The following is a 15,602-nucleotide window of genomic DNA, read 5'->3' as shown; positions in this document are numbered from 1 at the left end:
CGACATTTTTTTTTTTAATTAATGAAAGTTCATATAAAAGCAAGAAGGAAGGCTGGGGGACCTGTCTTTCTTGCTTTTATATGGTGACTATAGAGTCCCTTTAACTCCAGGTAATGCATCAGTCATGATCACTGTAACATCTGAGAGATACTTATTTGCCAGGATCACACACCTCCCAACAGTCCCAACTTCAGCTGGACAGTCCCTATTTCAGGGATTTGTTCTGCTGTCCCAGCCATGTTCCCTTGAATCCCGCTTTTTCATGGTCCTCACTGTGTGATTTCTAGTCAACCTTGGTTGGATATAGACCAGGCTGACTTGCCCCCCTTTACAGACAGGTCTGACCCCTTTGCACAGTGCGTGTGACCATACTGGTTGGCATATGATGGATTAAAATGAATAAATAACCTTGTAAAGTTTACTATTGTATTATCTTTCAACAGGGTCCTTGTTCTGGATGCTGGTAAAGTTGTAGAATTTGGTGAACCACAAAAACTAATCCAGAAGAAAGGTGTTTTCTCAAAGATGGTGACAGAAGCCGGGATACTTTTAGGCACAGATCCAGCAAATTAAAGCATTATTACATAGTTTGCTAAGACGGCAAACATTATATCTGATTTGAAAGACCACAGGTGGTTACAGTAATTCTTTTTCAAGTTGTTTTTTTCTTAACCATTTTTTTTTTCTTAACCATCTTTCATTAGTGGTCCGTTTCCTATCAACCTCATTGATCTTAAAAATCGCCATTCAATCACAACCAAAATGAACAGCATCTCTGTTTCTGTAATATGTGGCCTATGCTAGTTTACTATGCGGAACACAAGGACCCAGTGAAAAGCACTGAATGACTTTCCACCCGACATGCTGAATACATGATCTTCAAAATTATTGAAATTAGCAAGATCATTCCTAATATCTTCAAGTACTGAAGACCTGCCCATATATAATTCATCATGTCACATTTTGCCCCATTAATATTTATTGAACCAGATTTATTGTAATCCTTTCAGATAACAGTGTTTGACGGACATTCTTGTTGTCTTAGAAACACCAAGTTAACATCAACACGGATGAAATACAATAACTGCGGCAAAACAATGCTTTTAAATATTCAGTGTATATTTTAAAGATCTTTACAAAATAGCAATATTTTACTAAAAAAACACATGCACCAGATACTCTTGAAGACTATTTTTTTACACTTATAGTAGTAGTAAGTTTTATCACATGTAAGTAGTAAAATGAGTGTTGTGGCCATAGGTGTACTAAATCAAGTTAGCTCTTGACATTAATCTACCTCATTTTTTTCCAAATTAAAAATAATATATATTTATGGTGCTTTTGAAATGGAACAGTTTAGCATTGTGTGCATCAAACAAATGTGCAATACATAGAAATAGCACATTGCCTAGATTTTGAGAACATCTAAGGAGCACTGATTTCTAGACATAAGTATTGTACCTCCACAATTTGAATGATTACTTTAATTTTATTTTTGTGGTTAAAATCTGCAAATATCTATTTAAGCAGAGAGAAGCATTATTTGCAGATTAAATAAACACAACATACAAACTAATGTTTCGGAGTTCAAAATCTCACTGTTTTTATTCACTCAACTATAAATTGAATTGAAAAATGTAGGCTACAAACGCAAAGTGTTTATCTTTACTTTGTAATTTGATTTTTAATTCACTACAATGTGGTATTTAGTAAAAGAATCCCTTTCTCTTAGTCATCTTGATAAAAAATGTACCACGGTGATACGTGCAAAAGTGAAATATGACATGCTCTCAACCATGTGGTTTTTATATTTATTTCATGGAAAAAAATATATTTGTACGGTAATTTTTTTTTATATCATAGAAATGTTTTTGAATATTGAAATTCCATTTGTGACTAGGAAATATTTTGATACACTTACACGTGAACTCTGTAAGGCAATAAGAAATCTACAGTATTTTATTATTTAAAGGGGTACTCACAATTATTTTTAAGTTGCACATACATTAGATACAATTTGGTTATATAAATTTTGTGATCCAGTTGCTTACCTGTACGGATTCATACACATAGGACATTGCTCACTAAAGGTGACAAAGCTAAGGCAGTTTAGCAGATAGCCTTGGCTGTATTTCAGTTTTAAATCTGTTTTCATTTGGTTTTAGCTCCCACTTCTAAAAAGTTAATTTAATAAACTACATCGCCTGCACAATTTTCCCTTTATGCCCTAAAGCAGCGATGGCTAACTTTGGCAATGAAAATAATTGTGAACTACAATAAAAATCAAAACAGGAGGGGCATATTTTGCTTTTGCCAATGTGTAAGTACATCCAGGAGACTTGAAATTATTATTAGCCAGCTGAATGGTATTTATGTTATTGACATGGAAGGATGGCAGTCCAAGATGAAGCAGCAATGAATGAAATTGCAGCTTAGATCTCTCATACAAGAGAAAAGAAAAAAAAAAACACTGAGAATATTTGTTACATAGTGTTGGACTGCATATTATTAAAGGAACACTCTAGGGTCAGGAACACAAACATGTATTCTTGACCGTACAGTGTTAAAACCACCATTTAGGTGGCTTGCCTCCCCTAAGCCTCCTTAGAAAGTGTTAAAACATACCTTATTTCCAGTACTACGCGGGTCCGCTGGCGCTGGCCCCGCCCCTGACCCGCCTTCTTGGTAACATCATCAGACTTTACGATTTTTTGCCAGTCCAATGCTTTCTCTGGGAAAGCATTGGATTGGCTGAAATCGTCAAAGAGGCGGGATGGGGCAGGGACAAATGCCATTTTGGCCAATCAGAACCTCCTCGTTGAGATGCATTGATTCAATGCATCTCTGAGGAAAATGGAGACCCTGAATGCCAGAGCTGTCTACTGTGCAGCACTGCCCCAGGAAGCACCTCCAGTGGCCATCTGAGGAGTGGCTACAGGAGGTATCCATTCGGGCAATGTTAACACTGCCTTTTCTATGAAAAGGCAGTGTTTACATGAAAATGCCTGAAGGGAATGATTGTACTCAATAGAACAACTACATTAAAGGGACACTCCAGTGCCAGGAAAACAAATAGTTTTCCTGGCAATGCAGGTCCCCTCTCCCTCCCACCACCCATCCCATGTTGCTGAAGGGGTGAAAACCCCTTCAGTGACTTACCTGAGACCCCCGCCGATGACCCTCGGCGGTGGTTTCGGGTCCGCCCACACTCTGGTGGGGGAGATCTAATGCGCATGGGCGGCAATGGCACGCGCGCATTAGACCTCTCCATAGGAAAGCATTGAAAATGCTTTCAATGCTTTCCTATGGGGAATTGAGCGATGCTGGAGGTCCTCAAACTTGTGCTGTAATCCAGGAAGTGCCCTCTAGTGGCTGTGTAGTAGACAGCCACTAGAGGAGGAGTTAACCCTGGAATGTAATTATTGCAGTTTATGAAAACTGCAATAATTACAGCCGCAGGGTTAAGGGTAGTGGGAGTTGGCACCCAGACCACTCCAATGGAGTGTACCTTTAAGCTGTAGTTGTTCTTGTGACTATAGTGTCCCATTAAACATATCTAAAGGAAAGACACTTTCATCAGTAAATGCATAATAGTCCATTGAATAAAGAACACATGATCTTACAAATAATATGCATGTTTTAGCTATAATTTGTCTCCATATAATGTTTTTGCATGTTGCAACAAGGTTGTGAGTCCACTTTAAAAGAAAAGACCAAAACATGTCTGTAATGTCAGTATTTAAAAAGTCTGATTCTCAGCAATAAAACTAATAGAAGGTTGTAAAATGTACATATTCCATATCATGAGAAAAAAAATAACATCACCTACTGTCGGAAAACCCTAAATAACTAATTGATTACCGATTTTTTTTGTTAGATATTTATTAATACAGTTCATTTAATGTTGAAGATGACTTGTTGATTGTAAATGTCGGCTGGTACTAGCTGCAACTGTTTATTATTGTATCGATAATATTATGTAGTTTATTTCTCTGGGAAAATGCTTTTAAATGAAAACCGATCATCTTATCTTGTGTAATGTAATCTTACCCCAAATTTGGCAAGTACTGGTGCTGCACTTTAGCAAATGTCAAGATTTTTTTAAAGAAAAAAAAAAAAATTGTATAGTTTTTTTTTTTCCCACTTGCATTTGAGATTTTTTTTTTTTTTTTAAATACTTGTATAAATGCCTCTTTTAAAATATAACTTTGGTTGTTTTCATAAATATAAAATGATTACTCCCCTACTCTCCCCCCCACCCGGTGCTAGGGGCTAAGGAAGAAAGACATGGAGGGCATGGGGGCGTCTAAGGGAGAGAGACACCTGGAGGGGATGAGGTCTAGGAATGAGAGAGCAGAGACACATGGGGTCTAGAAAAGAGAGAGAGAGACACACATGGGGTCGGGGAAAGAGAGAGAGACAGACACATGGGTTCTAGGGAAGAGAGACACACATGGGGTCTAGGGAATGAGACACATGGAGGGGCTGTGGAGCTAGGGAATGAGACACACAGAGGGTTTAAGGTGGGAAAGAGACACATGAGAGGGCCGCATGACAATTTTCGCACCGGGGCCCGGTGATTTCTAGTTACACCTCTGGATGCAGTATATGTCATGACATTATTCAAGACAAAGTTACAAATTTCTTTAAATTATATAGACACACAAGTATTCAGAAAGTTAAATCACTTTATTTTGAAGACCTGATTTTAAGAGAACCTTACATTTTCACTTTTCACATTCCTGACTATTGTAAAAACATTTTGCAAGATAGAAACTCAGCAATATATTTCTAGAGCAGTTCTACTCAATGTGAGTAAGAGTTAGAATGTGTAAACAGAATATCAATTCCAACATTAATACTGCCTTGTACCTTTCCCATACACGTACGTACAAATACAAAAAGATTTAAAGGGAATCTCCAGTGCCAGGAAACGATCCGTTTTCCTGGCACTGCAGGATTCCTCTCCCTCCCACCCCCAATCCCCAGTTGCTGAAGGGGTGAAAACCCCTTCAGTCACTTACCTGAGGCAGCGACATGTCCCACGTCGCTGCCTGCTCCTCCTCCGCCGCTCCACCTTCTGTCTCCGTCGGCTGGTGAGCGAGACTGATCCCACCCACCGGCCGAGGAGACCTAATGCGCATGCGCGGCAATGCCGCGCATGCGCATTAGCGCACCCCATAGGAAAGCATTGAAAGCGATTTTCAATGCTTTCCTATGGGGAATTGAGCGACGCTGGAGGCCCTCACACAGCGTGAGGACGTCCAGCGATGCTCTAGCATAGCAAACCTTTGCTATAGAGCAGGAAGTTCCCTCTAGTGGCTGTCTAATAGACAGCCACTAGGGGAGGACTTAACCCTGCAAGGTAATTATTGCAGTTTAAAAAAAACTGCAATAATTACAGTTGCAGGGTTAAGGGTAGTGGAAGTTGGCACCCAGACCACTCCAATGGGCAGAAGTGGTCTGGGTGCCTACAGTGTCCCTTTAACATTACTCCAACACTGCTTAGAATAAGAGACATCTCTATAAATCCTAAAAAGTGCATAACTGCCTTAAAAAAAAGGCTGTATAGACTTTACCCCTAACACAGATTTTTTTTTTCAAAACCACAACAAATGCCCATGTTATTGCACAATAATAATAATAAAAAAAAATAATATGAGCTGTCACAAGTATGTCAACTCAGTGTTTTCCTTTTGTTACACCGCAAAGCTAGTTTAGGCGGCTGTAAAATTTGGTTGTTGGTATGAACAATTATGCTTTTATATGGTATAAAAAAAAAAAAAAAAACATACAAAAGACCAATTCTACGAATGTATAGTATTTCAGTACCTCAAGTAATGAGTTGGTATATCTTATACCAAGGACAAATTGAAAAAACTGCCCATAATATGGAATACGTACTGCATCCAAAGACACTTCTAAGTAACTCTACATTCTATTGTTTAACCCCTTAAGGACCAAACTTCTGGAATAAAAGGGAATCATGACATGTCACACATGTCATGTGTGCTTATGGGGTTAAACTTTTTTTTTTTTTTAAATAAATAACATTTTCCCCAAGCCCAATTTACAATAGAAATAAAATGTAAAAAAAAAAAAACAGACTGTTTACGTTTACATCCCATTGAATATATTTCTGGAAAAATCAGGAACTGAAAAGCATTCAGTTGAAGTTCGTTTTCCGTAAATGTCTATTAGGAATTTCTATAGCACTGACTTGCAGTGGCCAGGAACCACCCATAATTCCTGCCTGAATTGCAACTCCAGTCACCACTGCTAGATCTGGGTCTACTGAGGTGTTAGGTTCCTTACCAAAAAAGTCCCTAATTACTTGGCGTATGCGTGGAATACGAGTAGAACCACCAACTAGCACAATTTCATCAACTTCTTCTTTTTCTACATGTCCTTCTCTTAACACACGTTCTACCGGGACCAAAATCTTTTTGAAAAGGTCTTCATTCAAAGTCTCAAAAAGTTTGCGAGAAATTTCTATTTTAAAGTTCACATTTCGGTCTAGGCTGGTCTTCTTATGTTGAGATTCTTCTTGAAAATAGTGTTCATTGGGATTTAACATTCGTTCTTCTGTGGACTTGTCCACAAGGTTTTCCTCTGGTTTTCCCATTAAAGAATCTATATTTGGTGATCGGGCCAAAGTTAAAGGCAATCTAATCCATGACGACTTATGTATTGTCAGGTTCAATTTTATGGCTTCCACAGACTGTCTTAGTCGGTGAATTTCTTCTTTCTTCGATGGCAATGACCCATATGTTGTATAAATATTATCATAAATATATTGTAAGAGTCTCTGATTGAAATCCTGTCCTCCAAGCTTATTGTTACCTATATGACAAATGAAAAGAATTCATGAATCACAAATTGTGCTGAACTCATGTTTACATTGCAGAATATGTTTCTGATATATATATATATATATATATATATATACACACACAATACTATTATGGAACCTATAAAAGGAAGCAATTTAGTGTTCTATGCCACAATTGCACAGATTTCAAACTCACATCCCACTAGAACGTTCACAGGGTTGCAGAGACCAGTCTCGACTATGCCAGTAACAAGGAAGTTGCACATACTATTGTTTAGTATGTAAAACAATGCTTCTCATTATCATTATCAGTTGTATAGTGCCAACATATTGCATAGCTCTTTATGGTAATACACTAGGGATATAAAACAATTATTGACATACAAAGTCAATTTTGACAGAGCCAATATGTTTTGAGGGCCCGGTGTGCCAATAATTAATACGGCTGTAGTATATATTGATCTTAAAACAGAGTTAGGTTACTTTTTGCTTACCTGCCATGGCTCGTGTTAAAAACATCCCTCCTTGTTTATTTAACAGAGAGACGTCCAGTGTACCTCCTCCCAAATCCACCACTAGAACATTAAAGACATCAGCTTTATGGAGCCCATAAGCCATTGCGGCTGCAGTTGGTTCATTTATAACTCGTAAGATATCCAGACCTGTAGATTTAAAAAGAGAGAGTAAATAAAAATGGATTGGAGTAACAGCAATGTCTGTAATGAGTGATACCCTGCCTCCAAATAATATTTATTTTTATCTTGAAAATAAGAGTAACCATTAATATATCCAGGACACAATTTCCACACTATATATGAAGACATTTTAACTTTGTTAGTTCAGTATTGTTGATGTAAATTAACAGATGAAATTAGTGTCTAACACCTTGCGCAAATCTTAAGTGAAAAATATTCCCATTATATATAAACATATATATTTGTGTGTGCGTATGTATGTTTCTACTACCATTTCCTCTCCTGGTTTTTTTTCTGCTTACTTCGTGATCCTTTTACAGAATATTTACATACCTCCGGGAGAATGTTATTCATATTATTTTTTTCCCTCTTAGCCTAATCAAACCTGTGTAATATCTGCTCTGATGGGACTTTAACCCCAGTATTAAAAGTGAACACTGAATTCTAGGTGTAGTTTTGCTCACAAATGCTTTAAAACTTGAGAAAGGGAGGATCTCCTGAAAGACTTCCGTTCTAAAGCTCTGTTAGTCCAATAAAAATAAAAGGTACTACAAAATACTAATATCATCTGTTGATTTACATATACATACTATACACATACACACACATAAGGTATACATGCTGATATGCCATTTTATTTAATTGCATGCACCGTAGTATATATAATTAGATGCAAAACTCTGCAGTAATTATGTAACAGACAGAACAAAGAAGGAATGTCAGACTGTGGTTAGTTAAACTGTTTACTCCTTCAGGGAAGTATGAACTACTTCATACTATATATGGACCTGAGCCAAGCCCTGTTTCTTTTCCCCTTGTTTACCGAGTCTGTTCTACAGTTCACTAGAGTGGCAAGGTAGGTTAAAAAATAAAATAAAAAATTCAACACTGTAAAAATGAAATCATAATTAAAGTGATACAATAGGCACCAAGACCACTTTCAGCTCATTGTAATAGTCTGAGTGCAGTGCCCCCATCAGTTTAACCCTGGAATTGTAATTATTAAGAAACTGCAATAATTACCTTGCAAGGTTAACTCCACCTCAAGAAGCGCTTCCAGGTCTTTATGCGCCTTTTGGTCACCTAACTGACGCTGGACGTCCTCACGCTATGCATGAGGACATCCTGCGTCAGCTAAAACGCTTTCCTATGGGGTTGTCCTAATATGAGCGCGGCCATTAGGTCCCCGATGACGGCGATGTTGGGGCCTGACCCAGCAGCGAGGGCGAAAGGGGCACTTTATGGTACTATAGTGCAAGGAATACAATTTTGTATTCTTAACCTATAGTTTCCCTTTAAAAAAAACTTTGTGCTGTCCGATACTGAATTTAGAAAAACATTATGAGTCACAACTGAAGTGAGTAGGGCTTTGCCAGCCAATGGCTAGCTGTTTTGAGACTAAAGAAACCATTTTGCTGGCAAAGCATGCAAACTTGAACAATAATTATCTTTCATTTAAACAGAAAATGTTATGTTTCTATACTGCACCGCACATTTAAATATGTAACTGTAGGAAGTTGTATTAGGACACTTACCTGCTAAATTGGCAGCTTTTACTGTATAGTTCCTTTGCCTTTCATCGAACTCCGCTGGCACAGAAATGACAGCCTTAGAAACAGGAATGCCAAGGTAGGTTTCTGCAATATTCTTTAGCTTTAAAAGGAGCTGAGATCCAATGTACTCTGGTGTTACTGTAAAGGTTTCATTGGTTGTGATGGAGTATACTACATCTCCGTTATTATGCAGAACCTAAAATTAGGGTGGTAAACAAATGTTACACACAGTCAGAACTAATTTGACCAATTTGCCTAGTTGACCAATATGATTGCAAAGCTAAGCATCTGCAACCAACTCAACCTCACTTAAAGCAAGTTTGAGATAAAAATCATTTGTTACTTAAGTACAGCAAGTCAACTATTTACAAGCAACTAACTAGAACCCAGTGCTTTATAAAGAGTCAGCATGTCAGAGCATACATGTTTTTTGGCTTCATTGTCATGCTGTTGGTTGCATACATACATGCAGGGTCAAGAATTGTGAAATGTCACTCAAACGCTTTAGTGGCTGCATTCAAAGCAGTTCATTCTATATATTCCATAAGACTATTTTAGATGTAAGGAAACAATTTTCAGTTATGTATATAGAAAAGGCAATACCTTCTGAAGGTGACAGCAAAATTAAAAGCACTAATAAAGTTTATGGCTCTTATAAAATGAATAAATGTTTGTACAAAGAAGCACATCTTGGTTTGACAGTCCAAAGAGTGAGCGTGAGTGTATGTCAGTCCATTTTCTGCCTGTAAGGCATGGGTACACACCAAGCATAATATGGCCATACTGTTTAAAACAATTATAGTATTCCTACTGTGAACACATTTGGGTAATTTAATCATTTAACACCATACTGCACACAAGTGAAAACCGAATTGCAAATTTACGCTAAAATAACCAAGCTCTGCCTTTTGCTAGGATAATTTCTCCAAATTATTTCTTTTATAAAAAAAGTAAATTCGAATTTCAAGTTACTATAATTTGAAGGTTAGTTAATAACTTCACATACAAAAACTCTACAGGAATGAGAGATACCATTCATTTAGCACTAGTAGCAAGCCAGGTTTGGGGGTGACTCATAACAAGAATTTCGGAATATTAAATGTCACTAACCTTGAACGGATACCTGGAACTTTCCTTTTCTAATTCTTCAGTATTAAAGATTTTTCCAATATATCTTTTAGCATCATATATCGTGTTTTGAGGATTAGAATCAGCAAATTCAAGACCATCATATCCAACGAAGACATCCTTTTTAGTAAATGAGACAATGCTAGGGATACTCTGATGGCCGTCTTCGTCACTGATGACTTTTACTTCGCCCGTGCCAGCGTGAAACACGCCAACTGAGCAATATGTGGTTCCAAGATCGATACCAATTACTTTTGGTGTTGGCATTGGCAAATACTGTTGTGCCAAATATCCAGCTAATAGGAGTGCTAGGATAGCAGAACCTAAGTTGGTTAGGGAAAATAAAATAAAAAAAATAAATATATATATGCTAATGAGGCAATCAAGCAAACACATCACTAAAATATAGAACAATAAATGACTACATGATAATGTACATATGTAGCATTGGAATGAATGTTTTATATAGCACCGGAAGATCATTAAAGTCAAATGTATAAATGTAAGCATAATAAAACCACACCTTGCATACAAAAAGGTACAATATGCAACTAACAGATACTCCACCATTTTGCATTTAAAACGGTGCCTTGCCAGACTGCTGACACCAGCTCCAAGTTAGATAGGAAGAGAGGGGTTATTTTTGTTTTTTAAATTTGACTTCTCTTCTAACAGGTTGTGCATAAAACAAGTCTAGCAAGTTTGACAAACTTTTTTTTTTTTTTAAATCATAGGCAGAGAAAATAACTGCACGATGAGTTCACACATAAAACCAGTTTTATAAGGGATTACTGATGAACCAAGTGCATTTTCTTCATATTAAATGCATGAACGCAACAATATTACAAATTGGCTGATAGGAATGAGATATGATTTCTATTTTCACTATTCCGGTGGAGAAACCAATCTCCCAGAACAGTACAACAAAAATATAATATGTTTGCACTATACCAGTACAGTTCAATTCACAGAGTAAACACTGGTGCGCATCATTTCCTACTTTGCAGAAGCAGCTGGTCTGTGATGCAACAGCACAACAATACGTACTAATCATTTGGAAGCAGTGGCAGCAATAATTTCACCTGGATATTCGGCTATTATAATCTGAATATTTAGGAAATCTGTACATAATTTTGGAGACAGTGGTTCTGAGTTAAACTGTACTTTTTACTTAGAAGTCAATGCAGAACAAACTCTGACATATGTTTAAATCTCTGCTACAGGGGATGCTGAATTGCAAGACCGCACCAGGGGAATCTAGAAACAATAACAACTTCAACGAGATGAAGTGGTTACATTGGCTTACAGCGTCCCTTTAAAAATGGTTTAACACTGAATAGAAGGGTGGCACCAGGGAAAGCCAAAAACTATAACCACTTCCATTAGATGAAGCAGTCACAGTGTCTCTTCAACTCTGCTTAAATGGCTGCTTTTTAAAAGGCTACAAACCCTTTTATGAGGAATCCTAATTATGGATTACGTGATATAAACTGGACACGGGATGGATTACGTGATATAAAATGGACGCGGGATGGATTACGTGATATAAAATGGACGCGGGATGGATTACGTGATATAAAATGGACGCGGGATGGATTACGTGATATAAAATGGACGCGGGATGGATTACGTGATATAAAATGGACGCGGGATGGATTACGTGATATAAAATGGACGCGGGATGGATTACGTGATATAAAATGGACGCGGGATGGATTACGTGATATAAAATGGACGCGGGATGGATTACGTGATATAAAATGGACACGGGATGGATTACGTGATATAAAAGGGACACGGGATGGATTACGAGATATAAAATGGACACGGGATGGATTATGTGATATAAAATGGACACGGGATGGATTACGTGATATAAAATGGACACGGGATGGATTACGTGATATAAAATGGACACGGGAATGGATTACGTGATATAAAATGGACACGGGATGGATTACGTGATATAAACTGGACGCGGGATGGATTATATGATATATATTAGACAGGGGATGGATTATATGATATATATTACACAGGGGATGGATTATATGATATATATTACACAAGGGATGGATTATATAATATATATTACACAGCGGATGGATTATATGATATATATTACACAGGGGATGGATTATATGATATATATATTACACAGGGGATGGATTATATGATATATATCACACAGGGGATGGATTATATGATATATATCACACAGGGGATGGATTATATGATATATATCATACAGGGGATGGATTATATGATATATATTACACAGGGGATGGATTATATGATATATATTACACGGGGTGGATTATATGATATATATTACACAGGGGATGGATTATATGATATATATTAGATATGGGATGGATTATATGATATATATCAGACAGGGGATGGATTATATGATATATATTAGATATGGGATGGATTATATGATATATATTAGACAGGGGATGGATTATATGATATATATATTACACAGGGGATGGATTATATGATATATATTACACAGGAGATGGATTATATGATATATATATTACACAGGGGATGGATTATATGATATATATATTACACAGGGGATGGATTATATGATATATATATTACACAGGGGATGGATTATATGATATATATTACACAGGGGATGGATTATATGATATATATTACACAGGGGATGGATTATATGATATATATTACACAGGGGATGGATTATATGATATATATTACACAGGGGATGGATTATATGATATATATTACACAGGGGATGGATTATATGATATATATATTACACAGGGGATGGATTATATGATATATATATTACACAGGGGATGGATTATATGATATATATTACACAGGGGATGGATTATATGATATATATATTACACAGGGGATGGATTATATGATATATATATTACACAGGGGATGGATTATATGATATATATATATATATATATATTACACAGGGAATGGATTATATGATATATATCACACAGGGGATGGATTATATCATATATATTAGATATGGGATGGATTATATGATATATATTACACGGGGTGGATTATATGATATATATTACACAGGGGATGGATTATATGATATATATTAGATATGGGATGGATTATATGATATATTTCAGACAGGGGATGGATTATATGATATATATTAGATATGGGATGGATTATATGATATATATTAGACAGGGGATGGATTATATGATATATATATATATTACACAGGAGATGGATTATATGATATATATATATATATTACACAGGGGATGGATTATATGATATATATTAGATATGGGATGGATTATATGATATATATTAGACAGGGGATGGATTATATGATATATATATATATTACACAGGGGATGGATTATATGATATATATATATATTACACAGGGGATGGATTATATGATATATATATATATATATTACACAGTGGATGGATTATATGATATATATATTACACAGGGGATGGATTATATGATATATATATTACACAGGGGATGGATTATATGATATATATATTACACAGGGGATGGATTATATGATATATATTACACAGGGGATGGATTATATGATATATATTACACAGGGGATGGATTATATGATATATATTACACAGGGGATGGATTATATGATATATATTACACAGGGGATGGATTATATGATATATATTACACAGGGGATGGATTATATGATATATATTACACAGGGGATGGATTATATGATATATATTACACAGGGGATGGATTATATGATATATATTACACAGGGGATGGATTATATGATATATATTACACAGGGGATGGATTATATTATATATATTACACAGGGGATGGATTATATGATATATATTACACAGGGGATGGATTATATGATATATATTACACAGGGGATGGATTATATGATATATATTACACAGGGGATGGATTATATGATATATATTACACAGGGGATGGATTATATGATATATATTACACAGGAGATGGATAAAGGTGTCTAAGTGGTCCAGCTGTCAGTAAGTCAGTCCCCAAGATAAATCATGGTAGATGTAGTTCTGCAATAGAAGTGACCTACGTTTCGGCCACAGCTACTCACCCAGTATAGTCATCTCCCCGGCCATGGAGCTCTGCGTGTGACGGTCTCAGACCAGCCGGTGACAGACGCTTCCTGTGTGTCACTCTGCGGGATGCTGACTGTACCTAACTCCCTGCCCAGACACTACCGCATCCACTCCGCGCACGGCATGCCGGGAAACAGAGTCTTCCGGGCTGACTGGGAGGACCAGCGCACGGCATGCCGGGAAACAGTCTTCCGGGCTGACTGGGAGGACCAGCGCACGGCATGCCGGGAAACAGAGTATTCCTTGCTGACTGGAAGGACCAGCGCGCGGCATGCCGGGAAACATTGTTTTCCGGGCTGACTGGGAGGACCAGCGCACGGCATGCCGGGAAACATAGTCTTCCGGGCTCACTGGGAGGACCAGCGCACGGCATGCCGGGAAACAGAGTATTCCGGGCAGACTGGGAGGACCAGCGCACGGCATGCCGGGAAACAGAGTATTCCGGGCTGACTGGGAGCATAGACATATAATACTAAACCTGTATCCTGCCAGTACTAACCACACTGTCTGTATTCTGTCAATAAGCTGAGTGTGTGAGAAGCAGACCTTGTGAGAGAGACAGGCAGTGGTAGGGCTATTTACTAAAGTGGGGAATCAAAGTGAATTTAAAATTTAAGGTAAATATAGCCGAAGTGGTAAAAGGCTTGCTCAGATATACTTTGAAGAGATACTATAGTGCTAGGAATACAAAGTTGTATCCTTACACCAGAATCTTAGCGATTACCCAGTTGTCTAAGGTGTTAATAAAAATATTAAAAAAAAAAGCACTTTAGATATAACAGGATAATCCCTAAATCCTGGACCGGTAGGGGGTACTTGGTTGGGAACCCCTGCCTTACTTTATAGTGGCCTATGGAAGCCCCTTCTCCCCGCAGCACTGCAAGGGTTAACACTTTACACCCTATTCCAGCACAGATCTCCCTTTGTGCTGGATCGGCGCTCCGCCTCCTCCATCGTCATCTAACGAAGAGGTAGTGCGCATGCATGACAAGCACAGTGACCACATTATGCCCTTCCCATAGGAAATTAATTGACTCAATGCTTTCCTATAGGGATTGAGGACTTCTAGTGTCAGTAAGGCGACCAAAGCAGGAAGAGCCTCTAATGGCTGTCTGGTAGAAAGACATTAGAGGCAGTCTTCGCTCTACAATATAATCATTGCAGTTTCTCTAAAACTGCAATCTTTTACATTGCAGGACTAAGTGCCACTGGTAGGTGCTATTGAAAATAATAAGGGCGTGTGAACCACAGTGC

The 15,602-nt window shown here is 37.4% G+C and overlaps 2 protein-coding genes across 2 annotated transcripts in view; one reads left to right on the top strand and one right to left on the bottom strand.

Annotated features, from left to right (window-relative positions):
- Positions 1–647, top strand: part of LOC134602991 (multidrug resistance-associated protein 1-like) — a 62,532-nt gene extending 61,885 nt beyond the window's left edge. The window contains exon 28 of the mRNA XM_063448530.1: positions 444–647. Coding sequence (XP_063304600.1) covers positions 444–573 — 130 coding nt within the window. The 3' untranslated portion in view covers positions 574–647. The remainder of the gene's footprint in view (positions 1–443) is intronic.
- A 5,468-nt stretch (positions 648–6,115) lies between these two features.
- On the bottom strand, positions 6,116–14,529 carry HSPA13 (heat shock protein family A (Hsp70) member 13). Its single transcript, XM_063443101.1, has 5 exons — positions 14,324–14,529; positions 10,191–10,531; positions 9,063–9,276; positions 7,327–7,494; positions 6,116–6,843 (listed from the first exon to the last, which is right to left on the bottom strand). Exons 1-5 carry the CDS (start codon positions 14,346–14,348, stop codon positions 6,167–6,169), a joined length of 1,425 nt encoding a protein of 474 aa, XP_063299171.1. The 5' UTR covers positions 14,349–14,529; the 3' UTR covers positions 6,116–6,166.
- Between the last annotated feature and the right edge of the window lie 1,073 nt (positions 14,530–15,602).

This window comes from Pelobates fuscus, chromosome 1, assembly GCF_036172605.1.
Source record: "Pelobates fuscus isolate aPelFus1 chromosome 1, aPelFus1.pri, whole genome shotgun sequence".
In the NCBI taxonomy this organism is placed as follows: Eukaryota; Metazoa; Chordata; class Amphibia; order Anura; family Pelobatidae; genus Pelobates; species Pelobates fuscus.
The sequence above is the reverse complement of the archived record's forward strand: the minus strand, read 5'-3'. Positions and strand labels throughout refer to the sequence as shown.